Source organism: Lottia gigantea (genome assembly GCF_000327385.1).
Source record: "Lottia gigantea unplaced genomic scaffold LOTGIsca_74, whole genome shotgun sequence".
NCBI classification, from domain to species: Eukaryota; Metazoa; Mollusca; class Gastropoda; family Lottiidae; genus Lottia; species Lottia gigantea.
In genome coordinates, this window is record NW_008710478.1 from 1,269,820 (window position 1) to 1,289,424 (window position 19,605).

Below are 19,605 nucleotides of genomic sequence, written 5' to 3' on the forward strand. Positions count from 1 at the left end.
CACAATGTTTAATTACACATACAGGTAACGTTCTCAAGTGATAAGGTTACCTGTATATAATAAACAGCAGTTTATATCCATTAGGGTTGGGTAAAATGATCGAAATAATCAATTATCGTTGACATGGAATTTATAACTTCGATTAACGATTATCAAATTTCATAATCGATTATATGTCATTGTTGCACTGTAACAAGTAGTAATCTCTTCCACAAAGTTTTCCTTCAGCACATGAAATATCCACATGACGCAAAAATTACCCATAAAATTAAGAATTTTGAATGTTGTCCGTTTTCAAATCAACATTACTTCCACCTAAAAATAAGTGGACAGATCATATTTTGAATCGTTCTGAGATAAGAACATATTCTTTACTCAACTATACCAAAATAAACACCAGTAAAAACCATATCAAATAGAAAATTGTAATTATTATAATTTATCACTCAGTAATTATATTCCTACAAACTTCACCACATAATGTTTTAAATTTTCACTGAGAAACGCTCATGGGCCTTATTCTTGAAAACTTCACTGAAGATGATTTTACTTTTCCAGTCATCTAATTGGTCGATCACTAAAATCGATTTTAAATTCAATTATTCTATAATCAGATTACTGTGTTCCTTAAAATCTTGATTTTATCTTAGTGAAATTTTTGAGAATAAGGTTTTGCTTTCTTTATTTCCTTTGACCCAAAATCACAACAAATGAAGAAATCTTAAGATTATTATACCCAAGCATTGAAGCTAGACAGCATATTTTGACTTTCATGATGAAACCAACCCTGGACGAGTTAACATTTTACCAGGTGATGATGCAATAAACTATCCTTGTGTTGTCAAACAAAAATATTAGTGCATTCAAGTCAAAGTTCAAATATCAACACGTAACTGTTAGGTTGATTAAGTGGTAATGAACACAATGCACATGCAATATTGGCTTTGAACTATTCTACTTCAAAATATAGGACTGTCCTTGGTCATGTTTATAATCAGAGAAAAACATATCTTGCAGGACTTAACAAATAAATCCAGGGAAAATCTGCTCAACAATCTCACACATTACAATTCCATTCACTCTAGTACTCACAAAATACATTAAAATAACCAAAATGTGATGCAGTGATAAGATTTATCACAAACATCATTTGTTCCAGGTTTCTATATATATACAGTTTAAACGTCTACATCCCACAGTTCTACTCTTAACCTCAGTAGAATAATTTACATTTAAAATAACTTTATTTAATAAACACTACAACCTGCTGGCACATGATCCAATTTGATACGATATACTGGTAAATAACAAATTATTTATTTTCATAGGCCTCAAATTACCTGGCTGTTTCAATTTATGGTTTCTCATTTTTCTTCAAATTTTCTGCTATATATATATATATATATATTCATTTTAGAAAAGCTTCATGCTTATTGGATCTGCTGGATATTTGAAGAGGCAAGTCCAAATACATTTCATTGGATTTATACTACGCTTCACTGAAGTGAAACAATCATCAATATTCAATAAATTGGATTATGTAACATGACTGTAGAGTGAACACTTGTAAATAAATTCAAACATCCTCTTTCCTTCAGAATCATATTCTGGTCCATTTACTTACACTTTTATTCTATATCACACCATGTTTACAATGCAGGAGAGATAGAACCATTCAATCTGAGAGGAGTAAGACACTCATCTTTATTCCTGAACTTGATAACCTATGAGGGCCATTCATCACTCAGAGAAAATTGATATACATCAAAACACTGAAATCAAGGTCGATATTTCAAAAGAACACAAAATCCAAGAAGCAAGCAACTTAGGAGTCAACAGATATCAAATCTGTGTTTTCTAGGTGATATCGTGTTGGTCTGTTTTTGAGTCAATATTTGTACACCAGACATCAGAAGTTGTTTATTTATAGGTAATACTACTGTCTGATTATTGCAAGATGTTTCAAAAGTTTGAAATTCAGCAGCAAGACTATTTGTTATTGTAATAAAATCATAAAACATTTTCTTTCATTTTCTGTACAGTTGCATCTCAACCTTATCACAGGCTTACAGCAAGGCGACTTGAGGATGTTTTCTAAACATTGGAATGCTCACTGTATTCAATGTCACTTGTATCAACACTATAACCACAGATATATCTAGACATACTCTCTCCTGCATTGGTTCAGTCTTTCACCACTTAAGATTCATAATATTAGTTCACATAAAAAGTAAGATAGTCACATTTATCAAGTCCCTCAGTAAATAGTCTCAGATATCCAGATTCAACCATATTTTTAGTCAATTTTGACTGTGGAGTAGATTTTACGAATAAACATGCTAGTTCCCATGTAACCAAACGTACCTGAAACAAGATTGGGAAAGATTTGAAATTAGAACCAATTTATCAGCAGGTTCTTTCCTACTATCTGTGGTGAGTTTTATTGTGTTTTTTATTCTTACTAAATGGGCAAAAGCAAAGTATATATATATATAAATATAAACCTGTTCTAAAATATCCCCAAGAATAAACATGGAATAAACAAAACTCATATGAATAATTACTGGGAAAAAGAATTTTTGATTTCATAAAGTTGAAACTTACTCTCCCCCCCCCCTTGGGAGTAAAAAATTACTAGCTACAGACATAGAAGATTAAAATAAGGACACCTACCACACATTATTCCTAGAGCAGCACTAAATAAAGCCATATAACCAAAATAAAACGAAGTCTGGAAAAATCCATACATTCTGAAATAAAATACAGTATTTACCTTATAAAACTTGTCTCAATGTCAAATCTATACATTTAACAAGAGTAACAGATGTTCTATAATAAAGATTTGATGTCTTACTGATATGTACACGAGTCCTATTTTCAAAATATACAGCCATTATGAGAAATAAATTTTCGATCAATTTAAGTAAAAGATTAATCAGTGCTCAGTGAAAACACCAATGATCATGAAGAATCCTAGTCTTAAGGTTTTTTATTTTTTCGTAAAGGAGCTTTTCTACACTAATGGCTGTATCCAGTACTAGCACCAATTAACAATTGTTCTCAAAAGAGATTGTATTTTTGTCTCTCTCTCTACAACTGTATTACTTGAATTAAAAGATAAAAACATATACTTACTTTGTTTTAAAGAAGAAATAATAAAATGAATAGAGATAGACGTATCCTGATGTAGAGGCAGCAGCTAGAAAACTTGTCCATTGCCTGTAATTATACAATATTTGTCTGGTTAAACAGTGAAGAAGTAAAGTTTTGGACAAATTTTGTCAAGTTTTATTTAATCTGACCGTCAAGCCTGATTTTGATTAATCAGATAACTGTCTTACTATTCTAAAGCGCAGATATAACCATTTAGGAATCTTTGGTCTTTTCTGATGCAAGAATGTTAACAGGCTTGAAATGACAGCAGTTAACCTTTCAAATGAAGGGATCGAAAACAAGGCTTCTAAACCAGAAAAAATGCCACAGTGAAACCAATTTATGTGTAGACCTTCAGTTCTCTTCTAGAAGTTATAATAAACTAATAGATTGTAAAAAGATGATCATATTATATACACAGTTTAAAACGCCTGAGAAACAGTCAGTTATTTTCCTCAGGAGCTGGACTGTGATGGTATAATATTATATATGTATTTATCATAAGGAGTCTACAAGTTATTAAACTTGTTTGAAATCCTACTATAATGCATCTTACATGAGCAATGAATCAACCACGTGATCTCTTCATTCATACTCGTAGAGCAAATATCTCACCCACTCTACTTGACAATACTAATGACTTATAAACATTTTTCGATTCTTTTGATTTTCAATAGGGTTCATCCTTGGGTGATTACGAACACTCATACCAAGTTTTATCAAAATCCGTCGAGAATTGTGTCTTGTAGAGTGTTTACGAGCAATTGTGGACGGCATTTCATGTGGGTGTATAATAAAAGGATACGTACCAGCGATAGTCCTCAGCATTCAGTAAGAAATAAGTACACACAATAGTAACACAGACAGTAACAATAGCTAATATAACAAACACCAGTAACATAAAACCATAAACATAGTAGATTTTATATGCCCAGAATGATGTGAAGATGAAATACCTGAAATAGAGGAAAAATTAATCATAAACCAATAAATAAATGACTAAATGGGAATGAACCGAAATTTTACATCCTACTTTTTGCTCGTCATACTTCCTCATGGCCGGGCCGTGGTAACACAAATGAGAAAAATTACATATTCATAGCTAAATATTGTCCAATCAAAATTGGCCCTACTGTAATGGTAGCAAAATATCAGCCGATCAAAACAAATCACTCGTTATGACGCTTTGTTTACAAGACCTCTGTTCTATCGATCTGATTGGTCAGATTTAAATGCCACCAATTTCATTTGTTTGCCCCCAAAACAAAGTGAAGTGGATTTAGTTTAATACAGGTTAATAAAACCATGTCAAAACCCGTATTCATAATAAATGCTCTAAATTGGGCTGATGAAGAGGAAATTACCATGCAGAATGAAATGAAGAAAATTTCAAATTTACACATTTTTATCTTTAACACATGGGATATCAATTTACTGTTGGTAATATCATACTGATGTGTCAAAAATGTCTTAGTTGTTTTGATAGTGTAGAGAATTCTATCATTAAATTATGCCAAGAATAGACTCCAAAGTCCTTAGGTTTGACCCTAGAGAGTTGGGCATTCCTTCATTCAAGGAATAATAAGATTTATTTCTCTATTGATGAATAAAAGAAAAATCTCTTATCATTCCTTGAATGTATAACAAGGCTTGAAATTTTGTCTATAGTGTAGTTCATCAGTTCTCTTCTAGAAGTTATAATAAACAAATAGATTGTAAAAAGATGATCATATTATATACACAGTTTAAAACGCCTGAGAAACAGTCAGTTATTTTCCTCAGGAGCTGGACTGTGATGGTTCTTATTTTTTTCATTTAACATATTTTGAGTACAAGTAATTTTAAGTAAGATATGAAGTAGAAAAGGATTAACAGTACTTACATTTCAATGAAGATAGAACCAAAAGGTAAAATACCACCCAATACAACTATCACAGCTGGCTCCATAAACCTGTAATATTGAAAATAAAATTGAGTTAAATTTCTTCATCTGTTGAAGGTTGAAAATTCTGAAAACATTATCTTGATTATGCGAGGGTCAATCCCTGGACCTTTAGGTTAACGAGTTTTATACATCAAGCTTGAAAATGCTTTTAGACGAACATCTTACACTTTGTTTTATAAAATAAGGCAAGCATTTGACTCACTGAGCCAAAGGAGATCCTTAATCAATGAAAATGTGTAGGCCCTCAGTTCTCTTCTAGAAGTTATAATAAACTAATAGATTGTAAAAAGATGATCATATTATATACACAGTTTAAAACGCCTGAGAAACAGTCAGTTATTTTCCACAGGAGCTGGACTGTGATTGGAATAAGAAGGAATAAATCCCAAATAGGGCAAAATATGACAATATCAATAGTTTCCACTAATAAGATAAGAATTTTAAACTTCGTACCATTTTTTCTCTGGTATAGGTCTGGGTACAGCATTGATTCTACAGGGGTAGTTAGGTTGGCCTGCCAGATTTCTACCCAATACAGTTCCCACTAGAGTTAAAGGCAGGATAACAAATATACAGATACAAGTTACAGCAACCTACAATATATAATAATATCTTATACTAGAACTCTTCAGAGTTAGTACAACATTAGTTTTGACATTGTGGTAGCAATGGGATGTCTGAATTGTGGTCGAAGGTTTAAAATTTGGTGTATGAAAGTCTGGCGACCTTGAATAATTCATCTTTCCTCCAATGATCAAGCTATAATTAGGTACACATTCTCAAAGAAAGATCCATGCCAGGAGGTCTGACCAAAGATCAGCTGGTAGAAAGGATCCTTGTGAACCAAGATAATAATCCTGGTACATGTATTACAGAATAGTAACCAGTTTTTCATCTATAACTCCATCCTCGATAATGTCCATTTGTACCTCAAATTCAAGTTCATGTTTTGAACAGCTTTAAATTACATGTAAACTTACCATAGTACCGAAGGGTATGGCTCTAGAGGCATGGTAATAAATAGCTATAAAATTAACAAAGAAAGCCAACCCACAGGTTAATGCTGGCATCAAAAATGCACTAGCCATCATCTGTTTTATCCATAGTTTACCTGCAAGAAAGAAAAGATCTTTAGAGTTTATACTTTCATAAAATAAGAAGTGAGAATTTGGTGGATTTTCTCACTGTATAATATAGTTGAATGAAGATATTTTTTAACTTAAGATTATAAGGGCAGGGCAGGGCAGGGCAGGGCAGGGCAGGGCAGGGCAGGGCAGGGCAGGGCAGGGCAGGGCAGGGCCTATAAATATAAACAGTCTACTTCACTAATATCAAAAATAATTATCACAATGGGAACTTTCCACAAACACATCAGAATGTCAAATGATTATAAAATTATTTCTTTCAACAACTTAGAGGAACATGTACCCTTTTGAAATCTTGATTTATGTGTCCAGTATATGTAAATAGGAGCCCACCAATATATACACAATCAACAATGTAAGTTAATATATCATACCTCCCATTCTAGAATATAGTCCACCTCCAAAGTATCCATTGACAGGAGCTGTAGCAGCATACACAAATATAGACGTACTTAATAACGATCCACGTCTGAATAAACACAAAAGTTAATAATAATCATTAAACAGGTGTACTGGACAAGACTGAGCAAACCAATTTTAGATATATATAATAAAAGCAATAACTTATTGACGATTGTTAAAATAAAACTCATAGTACATGGTTTGATAAAGGCTAATATATAATTCCTCACAAATCATGTCATAACCAGCATAGCTAAGATTTGGTTTAATAACAAAATAGTTATGCTTCCTCATAATTCCACTATACAACTGGGTTTATCACCTAAGAGTATCTTATCCACAATTTAGTTAAACATTTTGGCCAGATTTATTACTAAAGTCAAAGAAAGCCTACTTACTCAGTATATAATTCACCAACTATAGCAAACAATATAACACAGAGTGATACAGTTCCAATATGGTAACCAGTACCTATTAGGGCTGAGAATAACAGAGGATGGGAGGCTGGTCTAAATACATCACCATGAACTTGTTTCCAACCATACTCATCACCTAGATCTTTCTCCTGTAATATTAAAATAAGGTTTTAATCAGTTGTAGGTGTCACTGAAAAAATCTAATATATATACTTCTTTTTGATAAATATTTATTTCACAACTACAGTTGTTGCCTCAAGACAGCAAAAATGAGAATTTTCAGCTTAAGACTACTCTTTTCGTTCATGGCGTACGGTAAAGTAAGACTCCATACACTTTATTTCATTTCTAATCTCTAGTCATTCAGATGGGACGATAAACCGAGGCCCATGTGCATCGGTTTATTTTATGTGCACGTTAAAGATCCCTCAACAGTTGGAAATCGAAAAAGAGCAGCACCTTCTGGACTAATGAAGACAGGCAACATCATGCAGTGTGCGATTTTTCGATTAGAAAAATATTCAAAAAAGCACCCCGAAAATGAATATAGAAAGTTATATCCTACCATATCATCTAAGTCCTCTTCTTTACTATATCTAGCATAATCTTTACGTAGGGTTCTCATTAATATCATAGAGACTAGACCAACCAGAAATATTACCATCATAAACGAATTAAATATACTGAACCAGTGAATCTAAAAACATAATAATATTCATGGTAGAATAGGATTCTAGGCTGAAGAGGCTAAAAAATTGTTTCAGATATCTAAATTTATCTATCAGAAGGGGATTGACCCTGAAATGCTGGGGTACATATAACACACAGGGCCTCTTTAAAAGACAAGATTTTTCCAATTGAGATATAATTCTGATTAGGAAATATTTGTTCTGCCATTGAACACATAATAAATATAGTGGAAGAATAATACTTACTCTATGTTGGAAGAAATTGGGGTCTAAATATTTATCAAATCGGTCTTCATATCGGATTTTAGATGTATGCCATTTAATCTGTAATAAACAGACATATTTCATATATAAATTTTTAAGCAACAATTTCTGCTTGGAAGACAATTATTAAAATTCTTATCACTTAGACAATTGTCACTAAATTGTCTTTAGAATTGTTCTCCTACTCATTGTAGGAATTAAAGTGCTATGTATACATGAAAACTCCACTTCCATAAACCAGTATAAAATATTCTCAGCTTGTGTCAAAAGATTTAAATGAATTTAACCCGTACAAGACATAAGATTATGAAATGCTATCTGTCATACTTGTAAAACCTTAGCTCTATCAGCTGTCATAAAATATTCTCTTCTCTTAAAGCCATGTAAAATTGTACACAGAAATAATACTTTAAGCCAGTTTACCTCATATGTAAATGGTATTTTAGCATTCATTTCTAGTTTTACTTTAACTTCGCTAGTTAAATTGACATCAACTATCTGCCTACCATTATAACCAATATCAAACTTTTTGTGGCTCCAGATGTAGTATTCTTTTCCATTATTTTCATCAATTTCACCAACTATACCTGTAATGATGAGAAACATGAAGAATTATCAAAAGCTCTTGTTAACATCTCAACATTGAACTTAATCTTTAGAATTGTGTATGGCAGAAAAAGAATGATCAAACTATGAAAGTATTGGTGTTCCGGCATACTTTCATTTTTTAGCAAATTTGAGACAATTCGATGAACAAACAAATGACATTGCCGATTTTAATCTCTTCAAGTTTTGAATTATTGATTCCTTTAATCAGAAATAGAGTTTTTAAATGATAAGATACAAAATATTCCATAAATTCATGAATAAAAAAAAAAGCCAATTGTCAAGGTGTCCATTGATTACCTACCCCAGATAGGTAAATCATCAATATACATCTGATACCAATAATGATTCTGAACAGCATACACGAACGCCTGTAGTTTATCTTCATTTAATTCTACACTACAGTACTCTGTTTTACTCATATCACCTGTAATTTATATAAAATACAATGTTAAAAAGGTAGAAACATTACAATGTTTATTCTCTTCCTCTGGTTCCAATGTCACAAATCAAACCATATTTTATATATACAACTATGAATTTCAAACAGTGAAGTCAAGCCTTAAGGTCATCATTGAGATTTTAGCAAAACTTCATTTATTTAAAACACAGCAAATTGGTTCATGGATTTCTTTTTTAAGTTGATTCTTAAAAGCTTTTTAAGATAAGACAATCCTCAAAACTTCCTCTGGAGAAAAAATTTGGAATAGGCATAAGCTTATCTAAAAGTTTCTTGGGTCAGAAAAACTCAACATGCAACACCCATTTAATTACCCATAATGAACACCCACCTTTAAAATCAATATCTATTCCACTGAACTCTAACTCAACACCCAACAGAGCTTCTCCCAGAGTTTCATGATAATGGCCGATACTTTCTTTTGACCCTCGACAGAATGGTAGAGAGAAATATTCATAAGTTTCCTGTCTGTTATGGTAAGGTCCAACTGTATTCATCCATAACACCACTTCTTCAGCATCTTTATACTGAAAATACACCAAATAGACCATCAAAATACTGGTTGATTGTGAAACTTATAGAATTTATTTGAAAAATAGTAATTAAACTTCAGGTTAAAAGCTTTAAAGGCCTATCATACGGTTATAAATCTAGGGTCAAACACCAGTACAGCAGGCCGTAAATATCAGGCCAGTTTTAGAATTTCACTATCGTCTGAGTTTTGTTGGATTCACACAAAAAAGTGTTTGTGACATTACTGAAACACGTTTTTTTGACACTTATTGTTATCACTTGTGAAATAGAAATATATAATGTACTCAATCATGAATGTTTGCGGATGAAATTGATCAATATGAACAAGTGGTAGCAGATGACAGATGTAATGTACCCTTTTTGACTTGTGCATACAATACTAGCTATATGAAACTGATAAATGTAAGACAATGTTATCTATACAATGGTCTCAATACACATGCAGGGTCAAGATGTCTCGTGGTCAAAATTATCCCATGTTCCATTGAATGGAAACACGAGAGCCTGACATCTTTTATTCAGGCATTCAGAACCGTAAATATGGCATAAAGTTATTTCTTTGTTGGTAAAGATTAAGTGCAAAAGTTGCTTTGCAAGTGAAGACATGGCTTCCAGGCCAAAGCCAAATCTAATGAAAAAGGAGACTATGTTTGGTTCTTAAACAGAAATAACACACACAAGCATAATTCACAACCATAAAAAGGTTTAGAAATGGCTTTAAATGTAATTTGAAGGCTTCGTTGAATATTACAACCTTTTTCAAATTCGACTAATGTCTAAAAAGAGATTCAAAATAGTTGTTAACTACATTCATGTAATAATCAAATGTTGTTTCGTGTCTGCACTGTTGTTATCTCTCAAAAATTGGTTTAATAATTGAGAATGTGATTTCAACTTCTATAACATTTGAAATACCAGTACAAGGTCTTCTTAAAGAATTAGTTTCGGTAAGCTTTTATTGATTTACTGAAAAGTTTTAGACTGAGAGTATAACACTGACTTTACGTTCAACAAATACAAACATAATCCAACCAAGTAGAATGTCTCAAATTTAGTTTGATATTTGAGATAAGATACTAAACTGCTTTATTGTAAGAGTATCAATACTCATTTAGATTACACATTTGAGTTGACATTACATGAATCTCACATAGGACCTACAAAAAAAGTTAACGAAAAGCGGAAACGAGAAAGTGTAAAAGTTCGATGCACAAGGCCAAACCAAAATCGGGGAGTAAGTAGATCAACCTATCTACCTTTACATACCCGATACCTACATTTGAAGATTAACAACTTGAGCAATGTAACACCTATCCAATACATGATAAAATGCATTAGATTAACGGAGGGAAAAAAATTGGTTGCTCATATTCAATGTTTACATTTTGCCAGCCGAAATTCCTAAAACTGAATTTATTCAAAACTGATACTTACAATATGCGTATGTTCGTCCCCACCGGCACCATAAACCAAAACTAGAACCAGGAGACAAAATCTTAAATGTTTCTGGAACATTTTAATGCAGTATGCACTTCTCGATGGTTGGGCTAAATTGCGATAAAAGTGGATTTTCAGACACTTGACGACCCAGTTAGTGAACAAAAATGGCTGCCTCCATTGGCCACGTAGACGGAATTCAGGGTACGTAACTCTTCAAAATTATGACCACAGATAACTACTATAAAAAAATTCAGAGCCGTATATAGAGAGAGTCTGGCCAATTACGTCACAAGGCCCCATCTTGTTACCCTCTCTTAGCTACAAGGCGGCCGACGTTATCCCTCGTAAACTCTCTAGAATTTACAGTTTTTAACCGATTTTGATAAAATTTGGTATGTCTATACAAAAACACAAAAAGAAGACAAATTTTGAATTTTAGCACTTTCCAAATATTAATCACCGAAATATTAAACCTGTAATCTTCCATATTAAAATAGCTAGGGCCTAGCTGTATATTCTACAGCTATATGGAACAATAGGCTAATCACTAGTTATAGTTTATGCAACATATTTATAAGTAATATAATGTATAATATAATTCATATTGTTTTTGATCAATAGGCCCGTGTGCCTGACTACTGTCAAAACGGTGCATAAACTATAACCAATGAGTTTTGTTACATAAAGCTTTAGAATATAGTGAAGTTAGTATAAAGGACTGAACTCCATCTTTGCCGAAGAAATTTAGTCATCATGAAAATTGCTCAAAGCAAGATGTGCACTATAAATCGTTATCAACAGAAAGTTTCTCTTTGACTGTCGTCGAAGTGATTCTGGAAGAGAAAACAAAATTTACACAAGTGTCTAGCCCAAAAGACTTAGTGTTCACATTATAGTCTAGACCCACAGTCTACATTGCCCTTCCATATTTTTCTGCGAATGTCAATAATGAAATAACATACACAATGGTGGCGTTTCATTTGATCTCTAAAGGGGGTGGGGTAATACTGATAGGCATTTAGGAAATCAATGATATTGATAGGGAGAAGGATGGTGGTGGTGGGGGGGGGGGGGGTGTTGAAAATCAGGACCATCACAAATATTAGGAGCCATGGCCCCTTGCCTCACCGTACAAGCACCAATATGGAGCACACCTTTAAATTATACTGTTTGTTTTGGTGATTGGAAGTAAACAATACTAAATAAGTAAATAGTCTTAGAATTTCACATTTATAGAAAAACATAAATCGATCGATTAAGTGTAGGCCTATCAGAAATGTTGACAGTGTCTCAGAAGCCATAGACATAGTGCATGCTCCTCGTCTAGGCCTAGGCTTAGATAGCCAGTGCGTGGAAAGAAACCCTCTCACAAAGTTTCCATATCTATTATATCCAGTTTTTAGACCTGAACCTAACACAATTTGAGGCATTCTGTTGCCAGACAAGACCAGGAATTAGGCTTAAACAACGTAAAGAATACCCAGGCTCCTACGCCTAAACGTCGCGGGAAGGGTAACAATATGGCGGCCTTCAATCACGTGACCGCTCTGCGCCAATCATGGTTCAGCGCGGCGAGATCACAAGTTGGCCAGACTCTATATACGGCTCTGAAAAAATTAGTCTTATTATAACTCTGTATGGTCGTATATGTTTTCCCCCAATCTTATTTTGTGTCACCAGATTTTAAGACGCATGAAATTCAGGTTAAGTTTGATTCAAAATTAATTCAATACGAAGACATTTTACAAAAAAGTGGGTTAGATTCCGACAGAATTGCAAAAATTTAATTTGTCATAGAATTTAGTTACTTCATAAAACCGTGTAAGTTTATGTACATATGAGAAACTTTCCAGATCATTTATTATGGATAACGTTTGCACTATACAAGGGTAATGCTTGTCGGACTATTAAACTATAGTTGAGTCATTTTACGTTTTTATCTAATTGTAGACGTATTGTGTGTAGACATTTTGAAAAGTATTAAAGATAAAGGGAATTGAAATAGCTTTGACAAACTGTTCCAGGTGATAAGAAATGAATAATTTCCAAAGCAAATATCCCAAAACTTTCACTGTCGCTGCATCTTTATATGCTCCAAAGAAATAAAAAGTTGAAGATATGGAATTTCGCATCTTTGTTTTGTAAAATTATTTATTTCATTGAGTGAATACCATGCGAAGAAGCAGAGTGGCCACAATCAGCCATCATACGCCATACAAAGCAGATAATTTGCTTCTTTTGCTATAAACTTTAACTAGTTTAAGTAAGCAAATACAGACAGAGCTACGTAAACATCTGCTTTTAACCCTCTACCTTATGCTATTTAAAACTGAAATCCAGAGCCGTATATATACGGCTCTGACTGAAATCGAATTGATCTAGTTGTTGTCTGAAGTAAGGTCTACTATCTATTACCAGTTGCGCCCCTTATTACACAGTGCTCTTTCGTTTTGAAGATTTGTTTATTGTAACTAATGTAAACAGATACCTGTCAAAACTATCACAATAATAAAGAAGTGAGGACAGCGTCGTTGAATGTTGATCATTTTGAGACCATTTGGACACATTTTTGAAGAAAAAAATTATGGCTGATACACCACAGCACACGACTGCCCATGGAATGGAACCATATGATTTGTCCGGGCCTACAGAACTGGGTGCTTTAAGTAAAGAGCAACAGGAAAAATTGAACTCATTCAAGATAAAGACTCGCGTAGGAAACGAAGCGTACATGAGGGAACACCCTGAAATAGAGTGTATGCTCGATGGATTTTTAAGTGACGTTTTGACCAAACGACCTGAGAATATACGAGAATACGCTGCCCAATATTTCACCGTAGCAGATTTAAATGTGATTGTGGAAAAACAAATGGAAAATAGACAAAGTTGTATGAAACAAAACAAAATTTTACAGAAAATAGGACGCTTATGAGTTATGAACATTATTCTAAACACAACCAAACAGTGATATTTCAGAATGGATTCCTGTAATAGACACAAATATGTAATATTGTCTTAAATTATATACCGGTATATGATTGTATTTTTTTTTTTTTTTTTTTTTGCGGATTTTATGTTAAATTTGAGTAATTACATGTGATATGCTTAGCTACTAAATTCGAGACTCTCAAATGGTTCATACTTTAAAAGGACAGTTGTGCCATTTTTTTGACCAATTGTACCTTAGTTACAGAAATTGGAATTGTTTAGCTAAGCTAATTAATAGTGTTCACAGCTCACCATCGAAGTTTGAGCCTTCAAATCCACGTGTGTCAAGAATTATCTCTTATTGACCAAGTTTGAGACTAAAAATTCCATGTCCATTCTGAGAGAGATAGTATTCGTTTAAGTGTATGGAATGCAAACTAGAGAGTAGCCTAGTGCATAATAATTATAATGATAAATAAAAAAGATAATTGATTTTCTTGTTTACCGTTTAATTTTTGGATTTTTTTTACAAAGCTTATAGCTTATCTTCAACGATGTGGAATTGAATGAATAATAATATAATATGTTGAAAATGTTATTGTTTTTCTCTTAAAATAAGCGTGTATTAACTTGTTCATGTGGTTATAGGGGTATAGACATGTATCGTTTGTACAGTAATTCTTACAAGAATTCATAAAAGCCAGCACAGGTATTCAAACGATACTACGTATGGTTCTTACATGTATATACATGAAACACACACGAACGTAGTTCACAACCATTTTGAATCACTTTTTGGATTTAATAAATCGAATTTTCAATTAGGCTTTAATAGTTCAACTAAGCCTTCAAATCACGTTTAAAAGTATAGAAATAGCTTGAAATGTGATTTGACGTCTTGGTTGAAATAAAACTGTCTTTATCAAGCTTTAGGTTAACGTTACAAGACACAACAAGACACTCATAAGAAAGACAGTTCCAATAAACCCATGATAAAAAAAAACAATCCAACGAGTCGACCATTTTCCACATTCGGATAATATTTACCGTTGTTAAAGGGCCATGGAGGCGGCCCCAAGCAACAAGATCCAATCTCAAGACAATCACCGACAGCACGGAAATCCCTAAATACTCATGAGACCAAATAACAAGACAGCCACAATACATCAATGTTTAAACCCACAAACCAAATGAACTCAAGAGACCCTATAGCAAAAAAATCTTATTAATAAAGTCTATCATGAATGATTTTAAACAAAGGTATATTTTTACTTTTTGTAATAATAATATACTCCCAGGAGATCGATAATTACTGTCAAAAGTTTTTAATCTCGGAAATGCAATGCAAAGTTACATTGAAAATGCATTTGATTTATCGAATAGATGAACAAAAACATGAGCATAAAACGACCTTAAGGTCATTAAGTCAAAGTAATGGAAATGAAGCACCAGATATCCAAACGGTCTACCATGAAAGTTCTTCTAGCGCTCTGCAATAGATTCACGATATACGAATACTTATACGATATACGAAAACTGCCGAGGATTGCCGAATTGAGATTCTCATCAAGGAAAAGTGTCGACGTATTTTCTAGCAAAGATATTTGGCACACCATGGTTCAATGCAAAATAGTAATACGAGCAGCCCACTTACTTATGGGTAGAATGAATAGAAATTGAAACTAAACAAGCTTGACCTATTCTGTCAATTACTACTTACGCTACCTCAATACAAAGTGGACTGCTCTGTGCAATTTTTTATTGGGACTCGAATGTGAATCTTTGCTTGACGATTATTCAAAATGTTATGATGGCGTGATTGACGTTTTAATTTCGCCATCCAAAGAATACATAAATGTACCGAATAAGACGATGTTCTATTTTGGATGCTTCGAATTCCCCACAAGTCTTGGTAAATCGCTTAATCATAGAGATTATTAAAACGGCATTATCTTAAAATTCTAAGAACGTCTTTTGTTCAAGGGTCATTGAATGTCTCGAGTACACTAAAGGCGCAAACAGACAGGTCAGTGCGTCCAAGTTAAGTACAAGGTGCCAGATTATCAATACAGTATTATAGAGGAAGCAAATCGCGTCTATACAATGTACCTGGACCTCATTTATAGAGCTGCAACTGAATATTGTAAACTCCTTTGTTTTTGCGCAGGTTGTAGAACAAGAACCATTTCCCATTTCAAATTGTTTATATTGCCCTGTTACGTTTTTATTAACTTTTCATTACAATTTGCAGAATTCGAGCCCGTGCCAGAAAGGATGAAAACATTATGGCGCTGTGTTCACAAACTTTTATCGCTTTGTCTGATTGGCTGTATTTGCTTGCTTCCAATCCAATCAAATTGCTTCATGTACTAGCTTCCATGATACAAGAAAGGTGACTATTGCAGCCTAGTACGAGTTTAACATTGTGAAGATGATGAATAACGTATGGGAACAGGGAATTATACCTACATTTTTGGCATGGGATTACAGCTTTAAGTGAGTTATGAAGTCTGAGATTGAAGGCGCGAGTTTAATTAGTTGTTTTCTATATATCTTGGCTTTATGTTATCAGCGACCAGATACCACCATACATAATCTGAGACAGTGGCGTTTCTAGAAAACATCAGTGAGGGGCCACACATTCTTTTTTTGACAAAACGTCACTGGTTTGAGACAATTCTTTTTTAATTGATGTTCTATCAATAATAAACCAAGAAACAAGGTAAAGTAACCAGAACGGAATGACATTCCATCTGGATAAATTGGTTAATGATTAAAAATGTTATACATGTATTTATCTCGATCGATAAAATCAAAACGATTCTAATGTGTGTATCAATTATCTTTACTATATAAAGCTGTCTATGATGTAAGGTTTCGGATAGTCTGCCAAATCAGTTGCTGGAAGCGGACGTTAGTTTGTTAACTTCGAACAACTACCTAGTCTGTAATATCAGTTAGCTGGACGAGGACGTTAACTTGTCATTCACTATCAACTACCTTGTCTGTAATATCATCTTCAGCTGAGAGCAGACATTAATATATATCATCTACCAGCAAATAGTGATAACAGTTTCTGCTGGAAGCGGACGTAAACTTGTCATCTACCAGCAACTCCCAAGTCTGTGGTATCATCTTCAGCTGGAAGCGAATGTTTACAAACCAACCATAGTTTGACGGGTAATCAAACATGTGGCAATGTTTCATATTTCTAGGTAAGACATTTTGTATTTTAGAAATCTCATTATGGTAACTAATCTGTTATATACAGATGAAATTCATAGCAACGTGACATGCGCAAGATAGGCTCCACAACTCTCCAATTGTGATTAACATCCAGGTGCAGATTGTTTTCAAGCTCATGTCAAAACAACAAAGCATTTCCAGAGATTTAACAGAGTGATACTCAGGTAGCAATATAAGGAGGGGGGTGGAGTGCTAAAGAAGAGTTTTAGCCCCCAATTGTATCCCATCGCATTTCATAAAAAATCACTTCCTCGGAGTTGCCGAATTTTTAATATCAACTTCGACGGTACTTGTACCCTCGTTCAGTCTGTCTCTGCCCCACAACCACCCCACACCCAGGCCCGGTATGCTTGCCTCGCCACTTTACACACTGTGATAACTATAACTCCATAATGTTAAAATGGAGATAAAAATTAAAACCAGGTTGGTTTTACTGTTTGATAGGCATTTAGTGATTGACACAAAATAGAAGATAAGTCTTTATGGATAACAATCAGGTCTAGATGTTTTGCAACTGTTCCCAAACACCGTCAACACAAAGTGAATTAGCAAAATATTAAGACCTTAGAAACAAATTAAAAGAAGCAATTCACATAAAAAGGTACCAACCGAGATGAAGGAATATATCCCCGAATGATTTAATTTTCACTATAAATTGTTTACTGTATTTTGTCTTAAGCATCATTCTGTGATTTTACAATTATTTGTAGTAATGTTAACTACTTAATATTGTTACAAGGAATGTACGATGGCGGGTTCTCACTTCGCTGATCGCTATTGTTCTAGTATTAAACCTACTGAAGCATGATGATCCGGTAAACAATAGGATTAAAACTATAGTCTATTTCCTATATAACATAAAAACAAACTCGGTAAATGTATGTTTAATATATTTTAATATACTACAAAATAGCTTACAATGTTAAAGTTCTGTATCACCAACTTCATCGCCATACTGAACAGGAGTTAGGGTATTATTATCACCAACTTCATCGCCATACAATACAGGAGTTAGGGTATTATTATCACCAACTTCATCGCCATACTGTACAGGAGTTAGGGTATTATTATCACCAACTTCATCGCCATACTGTACAGGAGTTAGGGTATTATTATCACCAACTTCATCACCATACTATACAGGAGTTAGGGTATTATTATCACCAACTTCATCGCCATACTGTACAGGAGTTAGGGTATTATTATCACCAACTTCATCGCCATACTGTACAGGAGTTAGGGTATTATTATCACCAACTTCATCGCCATACTGTACAGGAGTTAGGGTATTATTATCACCAACTTCATCGCCATACTGTACAGGAGTTATTGAGGAGTTTGGCTTTAAGTACATTTAGTCGTTCGTCAAGGGCTCTGTACCTCCTCTTTCTGTGTCGTTTTGTATGGAAGCCGGCTGCGGCCATATTACGAGAAGTCGAGAGACGAGAAAGCGAGGAAAAAGGCGAGAAAGCGAGGGTAAAAAAGGCGAGGAAAAAGGCGAGGAAAAAGGCGAGAAAGTGAGGAAAAAGGCGATATTCGATAACACTATAAATACTCTTGCCTTTCAAATTACACACTAAGTTATAAGAACTGTGCCTGTGCTTTCGTAACTATGTCATTAGTACCAAATTACAACCTATACTTCCTAAGATTTATAATTGGTTGAAAACTAAATTCCAGATCATGTTTAACATGGCATAAGACGTCAATTGATAGGCATATTCAATATTTCATTATAAATGAATATTTATTTCACTGATATATCGAATCCAAGGACCATAGTTACATAATAGAAATGAGACGCATTTGTTTGTTGCCCATGCCATTTCGTAAACATTTATATACAATTTTTATTCTTTAATAAAAAAAATCGATTTAATGCCAGATTCTCATTCGATTACCAATAATTTGAACGGACCGACCGACATGGATACCGATTTTAAATACAAAATGCAAAATAAAAAAAGGCGAGAAAGCGAGGAAAAAAGCGATAAAGCGAGAAAGCGAGGAAATGCATGTTTAAGTACATCTACAATTTCTTGTGTGAAAACAACATCTTAACATCGTTCCAATCTGGTTTCAGACCTAATGACTCTACCATCTATCAACTGATTGACATCAGTGACTATATCCTGAGAAATCTTGACGATGGAACTGAGGTTAAGGCAATATTCTGTGATATCAGCAGGGCCTTTGATCGCGTCTGGCACAAAGGTCTTTTATATGAAATGTACCAACTTGGTATAAGAGGCCAGTTTCATTCGCTCCTCAGCAGTTACCTCGGCAACCGAAACCAGGCTGTTGTTATAAATTCCGACCTAAAAATCATTCAAAATGGTGTGCCTCAAGGTTCAGTTCTCGGTCCTCTCAAGTTCCT

General features: G+C 33.8%; 3 protein-coding genes across 3 annotated transcripts; 2 read left to right on the forward strand and 1 right to left on the reverse strand.

The window, feature by feature from the left end:
* Nucleotides 1-272: 272 nt before the first annotated feature.
* Nucleotides 273-11,227, reverse strand: LOTGIDRAFT_196341 (hypothetical protein). The gene is made up of 16 exons (XM_009066257.1): nt 11,049-11,227; nt 9,412-9,607; nt 8,925-9,047; nt 8,438-8,601; nt 7,997-8,074; nt 7,627-7,758; nt 7,044-7,210; nt 6,618-6,712; nt 6,079-6,209; nt 5,552-5,691; nt 5,036-5,104; nt 3,963-4,109; nt 3,136-3,219; nt 2,674-2,750; nt 1,081-2,364; nt 273-550 (listed from the first exon to the last, which is right to left on the reverse strand). Exons 1-15 carry the CDS (start codon nt 11,127-11,129, stop codon nt 2,297-2,299), a joined length of 1,752 nt encoding a protein of 583 aa, XP_009064505.1. The 5' UTR covers nt 11,130-11,227; the 3' UTR covers nt 273-550; nt 1,081-2,296.
* Nucleotides 11,228-13,557: 2,330 nt separating this feature from the next.
* Nucleotides 13,558-14,580, forward strand: LOTGIDRAFT_221814 (hypothetical protein). The gene has a single exon (XM_009066258.1). It carries the CDS (start codon nt 13,639-13,641, stop codon nt 13,984-13,986), a length of 348 nt encoding a protein of 115 aa, XP_009064506.1. The 5' UTR covers nt 13,558-13,638; the 3' UTR covers nt 13,987-14,580.
* Nucleotides 14,581-18,202: 3,622 nt separating this feature from the next.
* LOTGIDRAFT_131512 (hypothetical protein) lies at nt 18,203-18,586 on the forward strand (the record flags this gene model as incomplete). The annotated part of the gene is made up of 1 exon (XM_009066259.1): nt 18,203-18,586. A coding segment is annotated over one exon (384 nt), but the record flags the coding sequence as incomplete, so codon positions are not given.
* Between the last annotated feature and the right edge of the window lie 1,019 nt (nt 18,587-19,605).